The sequence below is a fragment of the Triplophysa dalaica genome, chromosome 25, assembly GCF_015846415.1.
Source record: "Triplophysa dalaica isolate WHDGS20190420 chromosome 25, ASM1584641v1, whole genome shotgun sequence".
Lineage (NCBI taxonomy): Eukaryota > Metazoa > Chordata > Actinopteri > Cypriniformes > Nemacheilidae > Triplophysa > Triplophysa dalaica.
This window is the reverse complement of record NC_079566.1, coordinates 14,955,706-14,978,346: the sequence shown is the minus strand read 5'-3', so window position 1 is coordinate 14,978,346 and position 22,641 is coordinate 14,955,706. Positions and strand designations below refer to the sequence as shown.

The 22,641-nt window shown below is 39.8% G+C and overlaps 2 protein-coding genes across 3 annotated transcripts; one reads left to right on the top strand and one right to left on the bottom strand.

The window, feature by feature from the left end:
* Positions 1-2,343: 2,343 nt before the first annotated feature.
* Positions 2,344-18,467, top strand: LOC130415638 (oxysterol-binding protein-related protein 10). 2 transcript variants are annotated; one of them, XM_056741470.1, is made up of 14 exons: positions 2,348-2,810; positions 6,501-6,676; positions 7,192-7,271; positions 7,555-7,623; positions 8,650-8,835; positions 9,456-9,645; positions 12,560-12,675; positions 13,168-13,311; positions 14,505-15,006; positions 15,073-15,259; positions 15,334-15,516; positions 16,428-16,581; positions 16,956-18,199; positions 18,334-18,467. In XM_056741470.1, exons 1-13 carry the CDS (start codon positions 2,635-2,637, stop codon positions 17,001-17,003), a joined length of 2,211 nt encoding a protein of 736 aa, XP_056597448.1. In that variant the 5' UTR covers positions 2,348-2,634; the 3' UTR covers positions 17,004-18,199; positions 18,334-18,467. The 2 variants fall into 2 exon arrangements, with proteins under 2 accessions (XP_056597449.1, XP_056597448.1); XM_056741471.1 differs by lacking the exons at positions 16,956-18,199; positions 18,334-18,467 and adding an exon at positions 15,626-15,760 and having other exon boundaries at positions 2,344-2,810; positions 16,428-16,540.
* A 187-nt stretch (positions 18,468-18,654) lies between these two features.
* Positions 18,655-22,419, bottom strand: LOC130415639 (C-type lectin domain family 4 member E-like). Its single transcript, XM_056741472.1, has 7 exons — positions 22,247-22,419; positions 21,752-21,856; positions 21,449-21,493; positions 20,210-20,281; positions 19,980-20,134; positions 19,442-19,551; positions 18,655-19,335 (listed from the first exon to the last, which is right to left on the bottom strand). The coding sequence occupies exons 1-7, from the start codon at positions 22,320-22,322 to the stop codon at positions 19,161-19,163; spliced, it is 738 nt and encodes a 245-aa protein (XP_056597450.1). The 5' UTR covers positions 22,323-22,419; the 3' UTR covers positions 18,655-19,160.
* Between the last annotated feature and the right edge of the window lie 222 nt (positions 22,420-22,641).

Genomic DNA, 22,641 nt, shown 5'->3' with positions numbered 1-22,641 from the left:
TTAAGATTATGCTTTAAAGCAACGTGGAGTGTGAAAGGTCCCATTAACTCACACTGAAGGAACTGAGCCTGATCTGAGAACAGAATATCATCAGCCAATAGCATCACTCTAGTGACAGCATCATCACCATGGCAACACCCTAGCACCGTAGACAGCGCCTGTTGGGATTTGCTGAACTATTTTAGTTGTGGTTTCAGTTTTAGTTCCTCGTTTTGAGAAACTATTTCTCGCAGCTGCTACTTCCTCTTGCCTTTCAATGAACTGGAGATAATTTCCCTCTGTTATTATTGGATTCATTTTGGAATTGGTTTAACTCGAGGTTTGTGACTGATCATTCACGCGGGGACAGGTGACATCAGACACGAGGTGCATGGAAGCCGTCAAAGTTCCTCATGAAGTAACTCTGTTGTTCCTCTTCTTCATCCTCTCCAGAGGTCACCGAGGTCACTTCTTTCACTCTCTCTTTAGCACAGTTCAACTTGGAACAATAACAAGAGACATTATACCAGAAATAATTCAACAGCTCCTGTGTCCGGTGAAAGATCTTCTTATTAACAGGACTGTTAGGACATCACAGGTCATGACATCATTTGTTTCTGTATGCAAATGTCTCTTTATCTGTAAGAGTTTTGAGTGGATGGACAGAAACAGAACTGTCAGGTCTCTCCCGGATTTTGCTATTAGGGACTTAATTTGATGAGACTCTCAACCGGAAAGACTGTGAGCATGTTCAGACCAAATTTAACCTCCATCACATCAGCGGGACAGCACATTTATACTGCTTTTGACAGCACGATGGTCAATTCATGTTTTTGTGCTTTCTGTTCTAATGCAGACGAATGTTTCCGCTGTTTATGATCGGTGTAAAAAAATTTCCAGACTTGAACTTACTGTCCAAACTCACAGCACACATTACATCTCTCTTAATAATCATGAAAAGCAAGCAAGTTGTTCTTTCAACAAAGAAAGTAAATGAAGGTTTGTGTTTGTCCATTTGAGGTGATTTGCAGAAGTCTCATCGTGATCTCACCATCTGCAGAATGAGCCGCTCTGTCTGCTGATGTGTTGCTGTCCTGACAGTAAACTTCACTGACACCGCGGTAAACCTCAGCTGAACACACACTCAAACACAAACACATGAAGAGTATGGAGGCGTAAATGAATGTAGATTGTAGAGGTCAAATAATCTGTATTTGGGTAAATTTGTTGGTATTGAGATCTCCAAAAATATTGACTTTTGGTTGCAGATTTTGACACATTGTTGACATCTCTTCTCAAACTCTAATGACGGATTGATTGAGAAGAGGGAGAAATATTTGAGACGCGGACGAGAAGCAAACGTTTCCATTTATTCTATATTGAATCTCATGATGTTTGGTGTGATTTGTCTTTCTCATGGGCATCTGATGGAAGCGCAGCTGTTTTCTGCAGTAATTGATTGTACAAGCGTGTTTTTGGCTTGCTATGCAGCACTGCAGTTGACCTCACTTTGACTTTAGTCAATCTCTCTCTCTCTCTCTCTCTCTCACTCTCTCTCTATTGGCAGAGGGAAATTTATCTCTGGTTTCTTGAATTGAAAGCGGTTTGGTGCATGCACGGCACACATCGTTGCTGTTGGTTTGGATCTTAGATTGACCCAAATCTGCGAATGATGAAAGAGTCACCAATTCAGAGCAGGGAAAAGAGGCTGTTTGTGAAATTCACCAGAAACACCCGATTAAAAATTATATGTCAAGTTTGTAACATTTTGGTTTATGGTTGTTGTTGTGAAATGGAGACTGGCAGCTCGTTCCACCAGAGAGAAACAGAGTGGGTGAATGTTTTTCAGAGAGATTTAGTGCCTTGCACAGTGCAGGGTACAGTATGTTCTGTGCATCTGATGACCTAAAACTTTTGCCAAAATGTGCAGTTTGTAACTCAAGAACCAGAGACGGTACACGGTATCCCACAATGCAATACACTCGACTTACAACATCTTGTATGATAATTTGCCAAAAATTTCTTCCACAAAATTGTGTTCATAATGTCAAAGTTTGAAAATTACCATAAATTTTAATGTAAAACGATCAACTATTAGAAAATGTTGTTTGTAAAAAAAAAAATTCTACACACTGTAAAAAGACAAAGAAAGGGTTATGTAAGTGTCTTAGGATCTAGCACCTTCACAGTGGGTTTAACATACCTTTACGCAACCTTAAAGCGTCTGGGCACCCAAATGGTTCTGCTGTTGATACAAGCAAAACGATCTAATCTGGTGCTACTCAGAACAATTTCACAAGAGTGTAGAGACGTGTGCCTACGTGTGTGTGTCAGTACAGATCTAGTCAATCGGATGGGAGGCAACGCGTCGCGCACGCGTTGATCAGTTCCATCGCGCCGTTCGCGTTCAGATGGGTCTGTATATCCGGGTCGGAGGGAGTGTCTGACATATCCAGCAGAAACCCGCTGGAGGTTCACTGAGAGAGAGAGAGAGAGAGAGAGAGAAAGAGAGAGAGACAGAGAGAGAGAGAGAGAGAGAGAGAGAGAGACGAACAGTACGGTACGCGGTATGGCATCGGGCAAAGGAACGCGGGCGCGCCGTGTGATGGAAGCACATCTGGGATGATTTAGATAAGGATTAACATACACAACGCCATGGAGAAGACGCAGGAGAGGCGGGTCGCGGCTCGGACGGACTCGGCCTCGCTCGGCTCTCCCGGTCCCGGTTGCGCTCCGGTGGGGAACAGCGCGTCTCCGCGGCCCGGACGCAAGCGCGTGATAGAAGGAGTGCTCAGCAAATACACCAACCTCATTCAGGGCTGGCAGAACAGGTACCGACACCAGATCCATGACATAATTTAAAGAGGGTTCGATAGATTGGGCCAGAATCGATTTATCTTTGAGATGATTTTATTAGCTTTACCACACAAAACACTGACTTTAGTATTAACTAACTTTGAACCATACTCTTGTCAATATTGAAAGTAGTCAACTGTACATATTTAAATATTAAGAAAAACATTAGTGGCCTGAATATGAAAGTATTTATTTACTATAATTGTACTGTGTGTATATATATTTTGTTTACACATTTACACATTTACACAATTATTCATCAGTCTTTGTTTTTTAAATCTGTTTTCACATTCCAGTTCGAGTCTTGGCTGCAATGTGAAGTTTTGAGAAGTCTGTTATGGCTAAAGTGTTGCATGACAAAACTTCCTGATTCAGATCTTTATTGATCATTTTGTTTTGGAGAATTTTATGAGAGATCTTAATTGGATTTTGGACGATTTTGTCTTGGCACATTTGAGACAGTGTTGAGATTTCTTCAGAAACTAAATGAAAGCGCTCTCTCGTGTGATTGTTTTGTATGATGAGATGTCTGGACCACAGCTGAAAGTGAATGACATTTTCTCAGTTCAGTTTAAATGTGGTGTTTTCCATATCGATCTGCTCTTCTGTTAACATGTTATGCTGAGGCCTTTTCTTACTGTAAGAAACTAATCCAACCAATGTATGTAGTGAGAGAGACTTAATCTCCGATCAGAGCCCTACCTCATGTCATCACATCACTGACAACAAAGAGAACTTTTGTGTTATTTCTGGTAACTCACACACATCATGTTAAAGGCCTTGACTCTTTTGGAATACATGATCATAAATAGTACAGCTGTGGACCGTGTGTCTTGTTTTCAAATGTTATTAAACACGCCTTTTTGACAAAGCCGGAGAAAATCCTGTCAAGTCCAGGTTTAAGTTTTATTCAGAAGTGTAACTCTATTCTGTGCTGGTTCTCAGATTACAGGACGTTCTGTGTGACTGAATTCTTCTCTTTGTAAGATCTCACAAGACACACGTGTTCTCAAATGGCGTAAAGTTTCACATGCTGAGCAAATTTGAAAAAACATCATTTTGTAAACTTAAAGTGTTTGACTGTAAGGTTTTTGTATGAGAAGGTTTAAGTGAGGAACAGAATAAATCTGCCTTTGTAGTTTTGTCTTTAAATGCCGAGAGGAGCGGCTGAAACTATGAATTCTGACAAGTTTGTGTCAACCATCTCTTCCCTATTTTTTCAAAAGTTGTAGTTTTGTGCTATTACTCACAAACAAACAAATGTGATAATTTCAACATGAAACGTCTCAGATGTTTTTACTGAGAAGAAGAGTCAGAAATATCACAAATGTGTCCGTCATAGAGTTTCAGAAGGGATGTCAACAATGTATCTAACCAGGCTCAGATATGTCAAGTCTGCCATCAAAAGTCAATATTATTGAAGATCTTGATATCAACTCAAACATTTCTCAACAAATCCAGATTATTTAAGATCGACAATCTACATTCATTTTACACATCCATACTCTTCATGTGTTTCAACAATTTGTTTATCTTTTCATTTCTCTTACGAGGAATTTAAGGAGAAACATCTGAGACTTAGTTGATACTGAATCAAATAAAATCACAAATCACATTTGAGCAATAAATCATTCTTCTCCCCTGATAGCACACATACATCTATTTGATGTCTGCATTTACATCTGCAAGACATCTACAATAGGTAGACGTCTGCTGTCAGACGTCATATAGACATCTAGAAGATGTCTGTAAGATGTTTATGATTTAGAATGGATGTAAAGGTGCTCTTTCTAAGATGTTTAGCAGACGTTTTTACGCAGCAGATCTTCAGATCTTTAGCAGACGTATTACAGACGTTCAAACGTCTCCGGGACGTGTTGCAGATGAGCAAACTATGTATTGCAGATGTCTTGCAGATGTAAATGCAGACGTCAAATAGACGTAAGCCAGATGGATTGTGCTATCTGGGTCTGGGTTGATGGCTGCAGTTGCTAAGGTGTTTTGAGTGCATTGGTATGTGGTTGCTATGGAGTTCTATAGGTGGTTACTAGGTCACTGAGCAGCTGCTACGGATCCCCATCTCAATGATATTCTTGTCTATAGATGATGCTTGTGTTCCTCTCTCCATGTAAAATGATACGTTCACATCCGTGTCTCAGCAAAATATTTGGTGTATTTCTTCACTAATGTGATACATTTCATACACCAAATGTTTAAAACTCTGGAGAGGAGTGTCATCAATACACATACACCAGAGTTTCTATCCAGTGTTCGCTGTTAAGTTAATGTCTATAAAAGTGAATGATTTACAGATGTTGAACATGTTTCTGTGCTGTGAGTCATGATGTTATCTGTCTCTGTGTGTCTGTGTTACTGGAACACTGAGATAAATAAACTCTTTTTTTCCTGTATTCATATTGTTCAGTGATGGAGACATTCATAGCGTCACCTCCTCCGGGGCACATTTGTTTTTTTTGTGAATGTGATCACATGTTCATGGGTGTGATTGTGGGTCAGAGCTCTTTCTGAAGTGATGGATGACTGGAGAAACCCAGAAGCGCTCTCTTATTTCACAATGAATATAAAGTTTAGTCTTGATGAGTCATTTCTCATTTGTTTTATAAAGCCTAGCGTGCATATTTAATTTCAGGAGAACATTTTTAAGCAGACTCTTTGTGAGATCAGATCTTCAGCGTTGATGGAGACGACTGTACGACTCGACCGGAAGCTTGGAGATGATAAAACATCTCAGTTGAGCTCTGACTTGATATGAGTTTTCACTTGCTCCGTTATCCAGAATGAACAGGAGTTATTGGACAGGAGTCTGATCAGTCATTATAGAGCGAGTTGACATCATCATCACAGGGTTCACAGTGTCTAAAGACGAGAATCAGTAACTTATCAACTGCCCACAATGCGGCCTTCTAAGAAAGCATCCCAGAATGCATTTCAGCAGGCACTCAGGTTTGAGTATTTACACAAAGTGTGTCGTGCATTTCAGTAAATGGCTCAACTGGGTTTATATGGAAACTTGCTTCACTCTTCATGCAAAATATAAATTCAGTTTTTCAGTGTTCATCTGTCTGTGTCAATCTTTCCTGTGGATGCAAATGAATAGTGAGTGTGTGTGTGTGTGTGTGTGTTTTGTAACAGTGGGTGGTAAAGCGTATTTATTGTGTTCTAAACAATGCTGATGTTTTGTAATCAGACGTAATCATTGATCTAGTTCTGTGAGATTAGACACACCGACCCACAACACTGACATATCAGTCAATGAGATATTCTCACCATTCTCTCTCACACACAAGCATGCACACACAAAAATAAATACACACACACACACACACAAAGATGCACACAAACAAACAAACACACAAACAAATACTCACACACACATTTACACACACATTTACACATACACACACATGCATACACGCACAAAAACACACACACACCTACACACAAACAAACACACACGCACACACATAAACACACACAAGCTGACACACACATACACATACAGACATACTCACACACACATTTACACTCACCCTCACACTTGCACATACACACACATGCATAAATGCACACAAACACGCACACACACACACAAAAACACGCACAAACACACACACTTGAATTGAATAGTGTGTCTGTCTGTGCAGGTATTTCGTGTTGGACCCTGAGTTGGGTCAGCTGCAGTATTTCGTGAATGAGCAGGGGCGGAGCCAGAAGCCCAGAGGTTCTCTTCCTCTGATTGGTGCGTGCGTGACGTCGAGCGATGAAGCACCTCACATGTTCATCGTCAGCTCAGCCAATAGAGAGCTCTTCAAACTCAGAGGTATTTTTCATTCTCATCTCATTAAAGGGACAGTTCACCTAAAAATGTGAATTCTGTCAACATTCACTGTATCAATTTATTTGTACTGAAAATACAGAGAAAGATATTGGGAAGAATGCTTACTGTAAGTTATAACCAAACAGTTCTTGGACCCCATTGACTACAATAGTTGGAAGTTACTTATTAATATAATTCATTTCCTTCTGATATTTTGAAGAATGTAGGACAGCAAACCGTTCTGGGGCTCTTTTCATCACCATTGTCATTTTTCCCACTATGGTAGTCAATGGGGTGCAAGAACTGAAATCAGATATCTTCCTCTATCTTCCTCATCAACACCGCCTGTCACATTTAGAGATGTATTTGTACTTTTTTGTTCAGCTGTTGATGTTCATTGGTTGTAACCGTTTCCTTTCCTGGTACATATATGTGTGTATGTGGTTACCATGGTTACTGCTATGAATTCATACATATTCCCTCTGTCAAATGTCCACATCAATCTCTCATACTTCCAGCGGCGGATGCCACAGAGCAGCATGTGTGGATGACACAGATACAGGCCTGCAGCAGACGCCACTCTGACAGCAGTGCCAAGGTACACACACACACACACACAGACGCACATACACCTACACACACGCTGACACACACAAACACACGCACGCAGATACACACGCAAAAACACACATGCACGGAGGCAAACACACATACATACGCACACACAAACATGCACGCACACACACACGTATTCACACGCACGCATGCAGACACACGCACGCAGATACACACGCAAACATACACGCATACACACACACACACACACGATGTGTTTCATTGTATCTTTGTAACGGTGTGATCTGATTGGTTGTCATTGACAGGTGATGAAACTCAAGGACTGTGATGAGCTCCTGTGTGTTGACAGAACTCAAAACACACTTCACACGCAGGTAAACCCACACAAAGAATATATAGTTTCCTATATTACAGCCTTGTTCAATACTTAAGCCACATTTTCAAAACACTTGACACAGTCAGCAGAACAGACGTCTGCGCAGACCAAACTGTCAATCCTTTTCATTGCTTTCAGACAAAATGCCTTTAGTGACCACATTTTTCAAAATTCACACGTTTGTCATTCATACTCCACAACCTGCAAAACACTATGAATTCTATGCACATTTTCAAATGCTAACACACTGCTTTCAAAATTGTTAAAAACACTTGCTATGCATTTCTGCAGAAATTATTTATCGCAAAGTAGAGACAATTTGAACTGAAATCCTAGTCTCATTACCAGGATTTACTGTATTTATAAAGGGGAGAGCTTGGAACTTTTGTTAGGAAACTTTTGTCGTGCATGGAAGACAAAAATAGAGGAAGACCAAGAGCCGTAATCTCTGATGAGATAAGAGCAACATTTATTGACCATTTAGTAAATCATGGTGTCTCATGAGAGAGGCTGCAACCAATCTGCCCCGTTCAACAGTTGCATCAATTGTACGAATTTTCCGACAAACAACAGATGAGAAAATCATCCTTTGATGATACTTTTACTGAATTTGACATTCCTGACGGTATTTTCCACGATGAATGGCCAAAGAAGACCTCAGATGTGATGTTGATGAGAACTTCGGGCCAAATACAAGAGAGAGGGAGGACTAGAACCCTCACTATACTTTTGTTCATGTGTTGAATTTATTTTTCTTCTAGCGTGTGTGTGTGTGTAACAGAGTCAAGCCAGTGAAGTGCTAAGCAAGTATGTAAACCTCACTCCTCTGCCTCAAGGACTCTCTAGCGACAGACTCTAGATACTGCGGTCTTTAGCCTCCTCGCTAGAGCGCCCGACTCCCGTGCAGAACCGACCCAGTTCGAAGCCCGCCTGGAGCAGGTGTGGTTCGTTCCGTCACATGTGCAGTGGTGTTATAATGCTCAATGCTCCTCTCTCTCTCTCTCTCTCTCTCTCTCTCTCTCAGTGTTCATCAGGTCGAGCGCGCAGCTTCTCTCTTCTTCCTCATGTTCCTCTGTCTTCCTCACCTGCATCTCAGAGACATCCGCCTCATACTCCTAGCAACATTGTTACCATTACACACCACAAGTCGCCTGGAGCCGCCCGACGTGCCAAAAACCAGTATTCACAGCGCCTCCTGGAGGTCAGAGAGGTGAGGCACACACATACATACACTTCACACACTGCACCTTTATATTATGTTTATAAGAGAAAGTCATCAAAACTTATTTTCAGTATTTCTTATACTTTGTATTTCTTTTTTGAAAAGTCCTTTTACTTAACTTTCCTCTCCATTGCTCACACACACACACACACACACACACACCTACACACGCAAACACACACACACACACACACACACACACAAACACACGCACGCACACACACACACACAAACACACACACAAACACAGGTGAGAAGTAAAAAATCGAATGGGTTGCGTTGTTTATTTCTCTGTTGTGTATCTCTGCCAGGACGTCACTTAGAGAATGAAAATCTTCCCGTCAGCTGTCGGGTGATGAAATGTTATTGCTCACTGTTACTGAAAGTGATCACACGCATTCTCACAGACGGCTGATGAAACGTCTGCTGTAGGTGTCCAGCATTCAATGATGAATCTCTTTCACACAGCTCATGTGTGTGTGTGTGTGTGTGTGTGTGTGTGTTTGTGTTTGTGTTAACCGATCCGAATTAAAAGCCACAAGAGTGTTACTACACAGACATGTGTGATTGAGCTTCTCGAGCTCACTTCTCTCTCTGTGTCTCCTCAGGTTATGAATCAGGCCGAAGGTCAGCAGAAGAATCTGGTTCAGTCCATCGAGTCTTTACCCATGAGAGGACCTCTGTCGTGTCTGGACCAGGACCTTCTTCTGCTGAAAGCCACGTCTGCCGCCACCCTCAGCTGCCTTGGAGAATGCCTGACTATCTTACAGCCGGCGTACAGCCGCGCTCCGCCCTCCGGTGAGTCAGACACAGACGCCCTAAAGAACCCCGGCACACCAGACCGCGAGCCCGTCAAAGATCAGGGTGAGGTCGACTGTGGTCCCTGTCCGTATTTAACAGGGCCGATGCAGCTAAACGTTTGCAATAGATGTTGTTGAAGGGCTGTCTTTATTTTCATTTCGCATGTTGTGTTTTCTTGTCTTCGTGTTTGGACTTCATTCATCTGTATTTGAATTGTTTTTGCGGTTTGTTTTTAGTTCTGTGCCTGTCTGTGTGTTGTTTCAGTGGAAAGGGTTGAAATAAATCCCTTGAAAGCATGCAAGTGTTTTATTGTGTGTGTTTGTGAGAATGTTTCAGAAGTTATTTGTGTTCGCGTGGACAACACACATGCCAAAGAAACACACAGGTGCCTGATTTTATATCCAATAAAAGCATCACGCGTGACATGAACTGTGCTTCAGTCTGTCAGACGCTGCACTCGAATGACTTTGCCATCAATTCATCTGATATTTTGTGTTTTGATTGTTGTCTTGTTCACTAATTTTGGACTGTCAGTGGACAATGTTAGAACTATCCTACAAAATGTGTCATTTTATATCATTTATTTTAAACGTTGTGGTTCACTTTCTGTTTTCTGTGTTTAAAAAGAACATGGCGAATTTTGTTTTTTAGCTTTCATAAAGCTTTTCATAGTTATTTTTGTTGTTATTTGTCAGAAAGAGTGGAGCGCGATACTGGAGATTAAAGGGTCTCATCACTTCAATGACACAGATCAAGTCATTGGGCATTTTTGTTTGAATAAGAAACATTTCTTTTGTTTTTCCACTTAAGAATAAAAGTCATGTACATTTGAATGAAAATAACTTGAGTTATAAGTCTCAGCGTTTTCATTTTTTAAATATTGTAGAATAACAATCGAACGCAACAATTATACAGACTTAGGGGGTGGGGTTCTGATTGGGTGTGGCTCTGATAGGGTGGGACTCTGAAGGGGTGATGGAGTTTTGATTGGGCGGGACTACAAATGAGGCGGGACTCTGATTGGGCGTGGCTCTGATGGAGATGGGGTTCTAAGTGGGCGTGACTATAATGGGGAGGGGCTCTGATTGGTCGCGGCTCTGATGGGGGTGGGGTTCTGATTGGGCGTGGCTCTGATGGGGTGGGACTCTGAAGGGGCGTGTCTCTGATGGGGATGGAGTTTGATTGGGCGGGACTCTGATTTGGCGTGGCTCTGATGGAGATGTTGTTCTGAGTGGGCGTGATTATAATGGGAGGGGCTCTGATTGGACGTGGCTCTGATGGGGGTGGGGTTCTGATGGGGCGGGACTTTGATGGAGATGGGGTTCTGAGTGGGTGTGAGTATAATGGGGTGGGGCTCTGATTGGGCGTGGCTCTAATGGGGTGGGGTTCTGGTGGGCGTGGCTCTTCCAGATTCAGACAGAAGGGAAACATCAAACAGGTAAAGGCAAATCTTTAATATTTGTTGTCTTGTGTGCATGATCTGTTTGGGTTCTAATCATTCCTGATGTTCTCTTCTGCTCTGTGCATGTGTCTCTGTGTTTTTGTTTTCTCTGCATGTTTATTGTTAAACTGCATGTTTTCACCATTCATAGGAATGAATGAATCATGCAGTTCTTTTGAGATTGTCATAAGATGCTGTGAATGTTGACATGACAAAGCCTTGCCTTTATGTAACATTATATCAAGAGTTTTAAAAGAAGTTTAAAGGGGTCATATGGTGAGAATACGTGTTTTTCTGTGTCTTTGGTGTGTTATAAGTTTGCTCATGCATGTATTAGACACAAGTAAAATATGCAAAAGATGCATTCTATCTAAAAGCGAATGCTCACCCAGACCTGCTTGAAACGCCTTGTGGAACCTCATCCCCACAAATCCACGTCAGTTGGTGGTGTGATTTGACCTAGACCGCCCAAATGTAAATGCAAGGAAGGTGGTGTACCTATCAGTAGAATTGAAGAGTAACCTGATGTTCCAAATTTAATAAGAGGCGTTAAATTTCCGTCACAGGCTTGCAGTATTCGACCAATCCCTACACACTGGTTAACTGGCCAATCATAGAACACCTCACTTTTCAGACGATGAGCTGTGTAAAAAATCTGCACGTTTCAGAGAAGAGGTTTTTTGTGTATACACATTGCATTACAACTAAACAAATGATAATATTCACTTTAGCCATGTCATGTGACCCCTTTAAAGGTAGGAGTTGTAAGGTTATTTAGGCGGACCAAAAAAATCTGAAACATATTCAGGTATTCTAGAACTTTCACATGATGTTTCAGTCCTTGCATGTGTTACGTAGAGGTGATTGAGATACAACACATGGTATAATTTAACATACATCATTATACACATACTTTATATGAAGCAGAAAAGAGCTTGATGATGCTGTTGTGATGTGTTTCATGTGTCAAAGATGCTCGTGTTGAGATGTGATGAACACGGAAAATAATCCTACTCTTCATCATCCTCATCCTCCCGCTGGAGCTCTGAATGTCTAGAATGGAAAATAATCACGTCTCTAAAATCTGTGAGTCACAGCTGAAGAGTGAGACGAGCCTTGAGTGATGATGATGATGATGAAGAAGGTCTGATGTGAGTTCAAGCTCTCCCATGATGAATGAATAACTGTCAGCAAGATGTTTGGATGAAACACTGGGATGTTTGGACTCACCTCACGCTCTGGGTTTCTAAAAAAAAAACGTAAACCAGTTTAAGATGATTCGCTTGGTTCTAGTTCAACAGTTTTGAATGAGTTTGGGGCTGGGAGATTAGAATAAACAGTTTAAAACAGTCCAGACCAGCTCAGACTGGTTTACGCTGTTTTTATAGCGGGTCGATCATTGGCTGAGAGACGTTGAGTAGAGACACATGTGATTTCTAAGCGCTGCTCGTGTGTTCTGCGTGCTTACAGACAATGTTCCCGTGTGGAGCGTTCCAAAGTCTCCCTCGGGTGAACGTATGAGAAACGGCGGTGCGTCCGCAGAGCCCTCACTCACGAAGACAAACTCACTGCAGAACGCCGCTGAGGTAAAGAATGACGTGTCTGTCAAAACAGATGGAGAGACATGTTGTGAAGAGAAAAGACACACATCATTTTTACTTACGTAAGCTTTATGGCAAATGTATGTGTTTAAAACATTTTTCTAGAAGATGTTTTGGATGTAGATGTGGGTGTGTTTGTCATTGATATACAGCAGCGTGAAGATGGAGAGAGTTCAGCTGAAAGTGCACCAGATCAGCCGTGATCAGACCTGCAGTCTTCAGCATTATCAGACCGAGAGAGAAAGAGAACTAAAATGTGATTTGGGGTCAAATCCGATATGACCTTTACAGAAGCATCATGATCTGATCTGTTCTGGTTTTATGAGATTTCAATTATGTGTCGAAGATACCACTAAAAGAAAATCACACTGATAGCGTTTGATCCTAATACTGCATCATATTATCTTTTCTACACTTGTTTTGTTACGGTGTGTTTTATTTTTGAGACTGATTGTGATGTTTGTGTGTTTGTTACAGGACTCTCTGGAGGGGATTTCAGTCAGTGATGAGGAGATTGATGAAGAAGATAATGTGGAGGAAGATCTCGACGTGCTGGAGGAGCGGAGGAGTGTTATTCTTCAACTGTGTTCTCAACTCAAACTGGGAATGGACCTGACACGAGTATGAATGAATACTGACACACATAAGACAAAAACTACAGGGATTCATTACATTCAACAGTACACATATAGATCAAATATATTTTGAATATGTAAAGTATATTACAGAGAGCAGTGAACATATCGAGCGAATGGCTGAAAGTATTTATTTACGCTGATTATGAAATTATGAAAAAGGTTTTTTTGTTTGGTAATGTGTATATGTACATGAAATGAGTATAAACTGAATACATGTTTGCACCAATAATATTATCGTTTACTAAAACTATTAGAATATAAAATAATATTATAAACATTTTATATTATCGTATTATATGATATAATATCGTATAATATTATACGATATTATAATATATTATACCTCTCTTTCTCTCAACAGGTAGTGGTCTGGCCTTTGTTGAAAACAGTAATTTTGTACTTTGGTATTATTGCTCCTGTATGACATATCGCTTAATGCTTCCTGAACTCTTTGTAAGTCACTTTGAAAAAAAAGCGTCTGCTAAATGACTAAATGTAAACGTAAATACGATATAATATTATAAACATTTCTGTTTATTGAAATCAGATCAAATATTTGTTTTAATTAAATGGAAACTTAAACATATTTAATTTTACTCCTAAGAGATAGTTCACATTCAAAATAAAAATTCTATCAATATCTCCACACCCTTGTGCCATTTTAAATGTGTATGATTATCTTTCTTCCGCAGAACACCCTAAAATATATTTTGAAAAATGTTGCTAACAGAAAACCGTTTCAAAATATCATCTTATTTGTTTTGCAGAAGAAAGAAAATCACCGAACAGGTTTAAGGTGACAAAAGGGTGAGTAAATGATGAAGGAATTTTCCTTTTGAAGTTGAACTATTGCTTTTAGACACTAAAATTATCAACTTCAAATAAATAAAAGCTAAACTACAACTAAAATAAATTTGTCTTAAACAGCAACATTAAAAAATAAACAAAGATGACAAAAGAACATTATAAAAAAAGAAAGCTAATGCGAAATATGAATAAAGCTGAAAACAAAACTATAAAAACTTGACTGCATTAAAAGTGTGCAACCAGAAATAACAAAGAACTGGTCTTAGGTTTCATATGCGGGGAAAAATCAGTTTAAATCAGTTTAAATAGCTTTGTATAAAAGCGTCTGCCAAATGAATGAATGTAAACGTGAAAGTAAACTCTGTGCAGGTGGTGCTCCCAACATTCATCCTGGAGAAGCGCTCGCTGTTGGAGATGTACTCTAACTTCATGGCCCACCCTGATCTTTTCCTGGCCATCTCCGCCGGCAGCGGTCCTGAAGAGCGCATGGTGCGATTCCTTGAATACTACCTGACCGCCTTCCACGAAGGATCCAAAGGTGCGGTGACCAAAAAGCCCTACAACCCCATGCTGGGCGAAACCTTTCACTGTTCGTGGGAGGTCCAACGAGACCAAATCCGGCCTCTCGGGAGTCAAACCCATCCTGTGGGGTCAGCGGAGCGAGAGACAAACACGAGGAGCGTTCAGGAGGCGTTGAGGGCGGGGCCTGACTGTTGCAGGGTGCGATTCGTGGCGGAGCAGGTGTCCCATCATCCTCCGGTGTCGGGGTTTTACTGCGAGTGCGCCGAGAGAGGCATGTGTGTCAACACACACGTCTGGACCAAGAGCAAGTTCATGGGCATGTCAGTGGGTGTCTCCATGGTGGGCGAAGGTGGGTGTCATCCGTCCCTATGTTGTGTGTTCGTTTCGATTGTGAGATCTGACCTTTGACCTTCAGGCCTGCTGTATTTGCGGGATCACGGCGAAGAGTACGTGTTCACGTTCCCGAGCGCCTACGCTCGCTCCATCCTGACCGTGCCGTGGGTGGAGCTGGGGGGGAAGGTCACCATCAGCTGCGTTCAGACGGGATACTCGGCCAACGTCACATTCCACACCAAACCCTTCTACGGGGGCAAAGTTCACAGGTCCGTGACTGCCCTCTGTTTGATTTTTATACAGTTGAGTTGCCGTGCGAGAAATGTGTGTGTGTGTCTTTAAGGGTAACCGCGGATGTGAAGCAGAACTCCAGCGGCATCATCGTGTGTAAAGCTCAGGGCGAGTGGAACGGGACGCTGGAGTTCACCTACAGCAGCGGAGAGCCTAAAGTGATTGACACCTCGAAACTGACCGTCATCAGGAAGCTAATCCGTCCCGTGGAGAAACAGGGGCGGACCGAATCCAGGTCAGGGTCACAAGAACATAACAAAAAGAGTTCATTTCAAAAGGACCTTCGAACGTCAAAAACTATATTTTGATGACAGATAAAGGAATTTGAATTTTTCAATTTAAAGTGAAGTGAAGATATTGATGACATCACCTGGCGCACTAGATGTATATTTCAACAAAGTCAAACCTGAGGAGTCACATAAAGTCATCCAACAGCAACCCGAAAGACTGACAACATGATACATGACATGAAAATCAAGGTTATCACATAATAAAGCCTACAAATATAATTGTTGTATTGCTTAAAAGTGAACCTGAACGTGCTTTCTTTGCAGTATTTGAGGTCTGAAAAAATACACCGCAGTTTTCTGTTTTCATTTCCTGATAATAAATCCAAGTAGAAACAAGATTTTTATTTGAAATTTGTAAGAAAATGTTGTTCATAGTTCACAGAATCAGACAAAAAACGGTAACACTTCGCCATAAGATGCTATTAGCTAACATTAGTAAATGCATTAGCGAATATTATCCAACAATGAACGATTTAGTTTTTCAGCATTTATTAATCCTTGTCCATTGTTAATTCACTTCAATAAAGTTATTCATGATAGTTCATGGTGCATTAAGTTATGTTAACAATGACAACGTCTGATTTTAATAATGTACTAGTAAATGCTGAAATGAACATTAATTAATATTAATAAATGCTGTAGAAATATTGTTCATTGTTGGTTCATGTTAGCTAATTCATTAACTAATTGTTAACAAATAGCACCTTTACCTAAAAAATATAAACAACACATACCCATAAATAGTACATTTTAAAATCATAAAACATGTCTCTTCTGTCTGCGGTATTAAAGGAGTGTTCAGGTTTGTTACACATTTACACAAATGATGATTTTCTGTTGTTTGAATGTACCGTAGGCGTCTCTGGCAGTACGTCACGCGAGCGCTGAAGGAAGGAAACATTGATTTGGCTACTGAACACAAACACGTGTTGGAAGAACACCAGAGGACAGAAGAGAGGAGGAGAATACAGAACAACATGAGCTGGAAACCCAAATACTTCAGCAAAGAGGTGCGTTCATCCTAAACAAAACATTGCATTCACATCATACGTCCGACAGAAAGGACGATTTTGTGTGTTACAGATGAACTGCAGGGTTTGAAATGTGAAAAACTGCCCGTCTGGGTATACTGCAAACTTAAAAATAGCCCTTTGTTTTGTGGCATCCTCAAGAAACCCTTTACAATAAAAAAGCACATATTTCATTAATTCTCTGTTAGTGTCTCAAACAAACCTTTGGAACATTTAAGATTCAATGCAAGAAACGTGACAGGCAGCTTTGAAGTCAAGACACAAGTTTATTCTTCTTTATATATCAATGATTAAAATCTCCACAATCTTTTCCACAGTAATTGAAATCAACGTCTCTGTGTTTGTGTGTGCAGGGTGACGGATGGGTGTACAGAAATCCATTACGGAAAACACTGAAATGAAGTAGAAGACGATCTCTGACCAGACAGATTCAGACACTAAAACCAAACAGCCGATAAATGGACCTCTAAATAAATGGACGGATGAAGACCTCAGTTGTTTGTACAGAACAAAAAATGCATAATATGGACACATAGAACTTTTATACACTGTAAAAATAATATTTTATTTTTCACAAATATCTTAACAAGATTTTATGGTTTTAGACATACAGGCAGTATATTAATGTTGCCATGTGATGGTTTCAAAATAAGACCTTAAAAGATGAAGCTAAAAACCACACCAACGTCATATTTCACCTCAAAATCAACATAAAGAATTTATAACTACTGTTACATAATGACTATACAGTCATGTGCTTCATTTTCATTAAAATAACATCGCCTTGGAAAATGCTGCTTTCTTTATTGCTCTGTGTTCATTTCTTTTTCAATTTGAACCTTTAACAGATTTGGTAAGATTCATTTACCCAACAGTAATGCATTTATTTGTCTGTACGTCTTCAGACTCACTGCTAATTTAGATTAAAATTTAAGAGCCATAAGCGTGAAGTTTTAAGGATTTTATATCGTGACACTTCGTGGTTACAAGTGGTAACCCGGATACAGCAAATCATCAGTATTTTTGACAAAGGAATATAAGTATATTTTATAATAACATATAAGACATTTTATTTACAAATGATGTAACCAAATTGCCTGTTCATTACACAAACGTCACGGTTTTAATCAACAGGTTACAACATTGTTGTAGCTTGGATACATTCAGAATGACAGATTCGTTTTAGAACGTTTTTTACGGACTGAACAGGTTTGACTTCTGCAAGTCACCTTGTGTTTTCACGTGGCATTTTTTTGTGTTTCGCAACAGATATACAGCTGGAGAGCTGTAAGACTTTCTCTCTTTCCATCAGCTGTGTTATTCCTGACCTCTTCTATGGGACATCTGTTCTTGCATAACTGCACATATTCACAAACATCACGTGACAAAGCATCTCAACATGGGCAGCACAAATTTTGAGCGTTTATTTTCATACGCTGTCAATCAACGCAAACATCTAATATAGTTTCAGCGGCAGATCTTCTCCTTGCTGTTTATAGAAGACCAGAACAACTGAAAGAGTGAGAGGAGCTTCTGGTCTCTTTATCACACTCGGTCTCACACTCTTTGGATAAAAGCATTTTCTAAATGCATAAATGTAAATGTCCCTCTCTTTCCGTTTAATTTAAATTTAAGTGTGCTTTATTGGAATGACAAAAAAAATCTAAATTGTTAAAAAAATTATCCAATTGTTTGCCTAGTTTCTCAATAACATTGTGTTTGTTTTTACAGGTTTCCATCAGGAAATCCGAATGTTCTCGGGTCTCCCGGAGGCTCTGGGTTTTGGTTTTCATTTTCTCAATGCAAACCATGACTGCTTATTTACTGACCCGGACACATTTCTTACGTGGTCTTCCAGCTCATTTTATTTTTGAAAAATCTACAATATTCCTCTGAGAGTCAACACACGCTGAGGTGGAAGAGGTTTTAAGAGTTTAAATGAAGAGTTTTAATTTGACGACGACAGAATCAGAGACTGCGTGTGATAAAAGATTCAATGTCACTGTGCTTGTTCGATTTTTAAGGAGATGTTCAAAGACGTCTTCGTTTCAAATGAGAATATTTTGTCCCTTTGAATTACAGCGTTTCAGCGAGACGTCATAATCATCTCGTTGAAAGAACCGTTGGAGTAATTGGGAAAACTACATGGAGAATTCACGGCCTTGCATTGTTTTCTCTCTGAATGTGTGCAATGTACACTCCTAAACAAAATCTTAAGACCCGGGGAAACATTACAAGTATTCGCATTTCTCGCTGGTGGATCGTAACCAGGTTGCAAGTACTGCTTCAAAAGGTCAAGACAAGAAACAGGAGCAAGAGACAAAAAAATCAGAGAGTGGGCAATTTATTGAAAACTTCACTCAAAATCACTTCACTCAAAATCACAGCTGATCTAAAGTTTAAGTCCATAGCCCGAAAAAACCCACAACAGAACTTTGTGTCAATAATGGATTCAGAAGTGAGTAGCCACCGTTCTGGTTGTCATCAAACCTTAAGAAATGAATGATATCTACATGTTTGTTAGCAGGGATGCACAGAAACCTTTCACTCTCGCAAAGTTAAACGGAGGCAGGAGCTTCACACACAAATCTTTTCTCTTGAAAGCAGAAAGCGTCAGTCCAGAAATCAGTTTCTCCCGCCGGGTGTCCCAGACTAGCACAGTCCTCACCTGCTGGATGATCTTTAATCCAGTTATCTGGCTCTCTGACACCATTCTCCCGTTTGATCCAGAATCTACAGAGAGAAGAAAACAAAACATTTACCTGCTTGGAGAAACAGCCTCATGTATCTTAGTTCATTTAAATGTTTAACTTATATTGTCAAAAATAATAACTCATACTCTATGGAGTCATTGAGTGGCTGGTTATTCACCCAAACCCATCGTCCTTCGATCTCTATATCATTGAGTCCAATCCAGTGAGTGATTTTAACATTAGATGTCAGAAAAGCCTGGTGAAATTAAAGGATTGAAAGGATATGAAGACATGTCATCATCAAAGGGATAATTCACGCTAAAATATAAATTCTGTCAGCATTTATCACCCTCAGATTGTTCCAAACCTGTATACATTTCTTTGTTCTGTGGAACACAAAGAAAGATATTTGGAAGAATGTCAGCAATTTTCACTTCCGGGACATCACTGACTACCATTAAAATGTTAGTCAAAAGTGTCCAGAACGGTATGCTTTCCTGCATTCTTTAAAAAAAAAAGCTAATTTTGTGTTTTAAGAAAGAAAAAACTATGGTAGTGAATGTCCCAGAACCGGAGATCGCTAACATTTTTCTTAATATCTACCTTTGTGTTCACCAAAGAGAGACATTTATAAGGGTTTGGAACAACTTGAAGACAAGTAAATGACAGAATCTTTGGGTTCACCTGCTCTGTGTTGTTGTCGATTATGACCAGGTGTCCTCCCAGAGTCACACAGTGATCTCGACTCAGGGTCCAGTTCATCTTTACAGTAGAAAAGAAATAACATTTTCCTTCGAAATGAGTCCAGTTAACGGCACAAAGTGCACAACCTGTGCTCGCTGTATGGAAAGAGGACACATTTCAACTGTTCATTCATATACATACGGGTCTGATCTGACATACTCAACACTTACCATTTAATCTGTTTAACTTTCTAAGCGTCTCCTCGTATTGGGTATTGAGTGCTTCCAACTCCATTTTATAATCTGCACCAAAATGAAAGAATTTTGAATAATATTATAAAATAATATGAATAAAATAAGGAAGAATAAAATACTCCCACTAATCTAGCCTTGTTTTACTTAAACAAAATAAGAGTGCCCTCATAGCACAGCTCGGCTATGATCCTAACACTACAGCTTTACTTTAAAGCAACACAAGGGAGTTTTTTGACCTCACAATAATCTCTCTAAAATTATTTTAGTGGTATGACAAGTCTTAACTGGATAAATTTTGCTGCCGCTGCTACCTACGCAACCCTCTATCGGCTGAAATCACACTTGTAACTTTGTTGTGCGGGTAGGTTCAGAATCCCCGCCCATCACCTGCTTTACTGCTTTTACTCATATTCTGGGTGAAGTTAGCCAACAGCTTACATCAAGACGAACAGATCTAGTTCAACACAAGCCTTCGAAGCATCACCATGGCAGAGCCAGCAAAAAAAGAATAGAGGAAATAGTCAACAAATTCACGTGTATTGCGCTATCCATGTGCAAGCTTATTCAGCGACATAGCGACAATATTTACGAAACAGATAACAGACAATTGCGCTTATCAACCACGTGGGGGAATCATAAGCAGAAATTCTCTTGTTTTGCTTTAATGAAAAAACTAACAAAATGTTGGAAGCACACTAAATTGTAAGTGGGATATTGCACGTTTCTTAAATGTGTAATTTAAAGAATTAAAAGAAAGCAGACTTGAAAATAACCCAGAATCTTTTTGACTGCAGAAACTCACGTGTTTGATTTGTACGCTATCATATTTGCTAGTCGAACAAGATGGGGCCGGTTAGCTTTTGGGACACCAGAGTATTTTGGGTCGTACAACACTGTATGGGGAAAGGAAGATTTTTGGCCGACAAATATGGGTGTTTTTAGATAAAAAAGATTAAAGTAGGCCTAATATATAGACGCGACTGAAAATAATATACAAGTGACATGACAGATCCTCTTTACATTGCTGAGCACTTCCTTAAGCCATAACACCTCAACACGATAGTGTAATACGACCATAGTCTGCCGACCCTGGCGTCTCAGAGGCTCACCATCATGTGCAAAAAGCCCTTTTACCATACATTATTCTCACAAACTTATCAAATACATTTCATTGCATTTAATAAAAATTTTGTGCATGAAATACATTTGTCTCACTTGTGTTGTTCATGTCTTGAGGCATCTCATGCAGCAATTTAGAATCTGCAAACGTATTGAAATGTGATTAAAGGAGAAACATTTGATTTTTAAACTCTTTTGATAAAAACAACACATATTGCTTTCAACTCAACTTGCGTTGTCCCTTTTAATTAAAATCAACCAAAAATATTTGAATCTTGAGTTAATCCTCGTCCGGGAAATCGCCCCATAATGTGTGAAGCATAACACACACATGTCCTTTTTGAGAGTAAATGAGTAAATAACAAGTCAATTTACAAACTAAAGGTCGTTTATACTCACACAGGACCCCCAGAACACAGAGACCCCCAATTAAAAGAACAACTGAGACACAGAGAACTATCAGAAGAACTTTAGTTCTCTTGCAGGGAGTCGCTTCTGCCTGACCTGGAATTAAAAATGACATCTTAAAAATCATCCTTCACTAGACCTGTACATTTTCATTTGTATTCTATTGAAAGTCGCATTTACTTTAGCCTATATATAGATCGACAAAGGTGACAAAAATCCAGTAACACTTTAACACTATAAGAAAACTGTGTCATACTTCATATTATACCATCATGCTTTGGCATGAAATGTTTCTATTAGGTTATGTATTTTTGTTGTGCCACTGGTGTCGCACGGAGCACGTTTACATAAACGTTGATATATCATACTGGAAACCTAAACATACACATATATAGGCCTATTTATATGTTCCCTGTGAAACCTGCAGAGAAATCACTGTGAAACAGAAAAGAACAGATTGTTCATTCTGATGCATGTCAATCTTACCCTTGGATTTAGAAGATTTGCATTTTGGATCAGCTGTTGACCGGATGTAAGGTGAATTTTCATAAACTGCGTCCATTTTTAATTAATCTGATAGAACAGTTGTCCTCTAAGATGATTGTTAAAGTTTTTGAGTAAAACCAAGTGACAGAAAACATCATTAGCACTTTATCACGTTTCGCATCATTTTACAGGAAATAAGACAGGAAGTTATACATCTGTCATGTTCACACTCATTCTCTCACATAGCTACAGAATATGCTGAAGATTCACTGGCTATATGTAAACACCTTCAGTCTGACAACAGTGTCATTTGCTTTTATTACTTTATTCATAAAGTTGATCCCTGAAAGAGAATAAAAATAACAGTCAATGAGGAAAAGCGCACACAGTCAGCA

Bases quoted from the DNA above. Each gene is read 5' to 3' on its own strand.
- LOC130415639 (XM_056741472.1), bottom strand. From the start codon at position 22,322: ATGGACGCAGTTTATGAAAATTCACCTTACATCCGGTCAACAGCTGAT. The intron at 20,135-20,209 runs GTAAGTGTTGAG...CTTTCCATACAG, and splicing joins AAAGTTAAACAGATTAAATG to CGAGCACAGGTTGTGCACTT. The intron at 19,552-19,979 runs GTGAACCCAAAG...TAATTTCACCAG, and splicing joins TCGACAACAACACAGAGCAG to GCTTTTCTGACATCTAATGT.
- LOC130415638 (XM_056741470.1), top strand. From the start codon at position 2,635: ATGGAGAAGACGCAGGAGAGGCGGGTCGCGGCTCGGACGGACTCGGCC. The intron at 12,676-13,167 runs GTAAAGAATGAC...TGTTTGTTACAG, and splicing joins CACTGCAGAACGCCGCTGAG to GACTCTCTGGAGGGGATTTC. The intron at 16,582-16,955 runs GTGCGTTCATCC...TTGTGTGTGCAG, and splicing joins CCAAATACTTCAGCAAAGAG to GGTGACGGATGGGTGTACAG.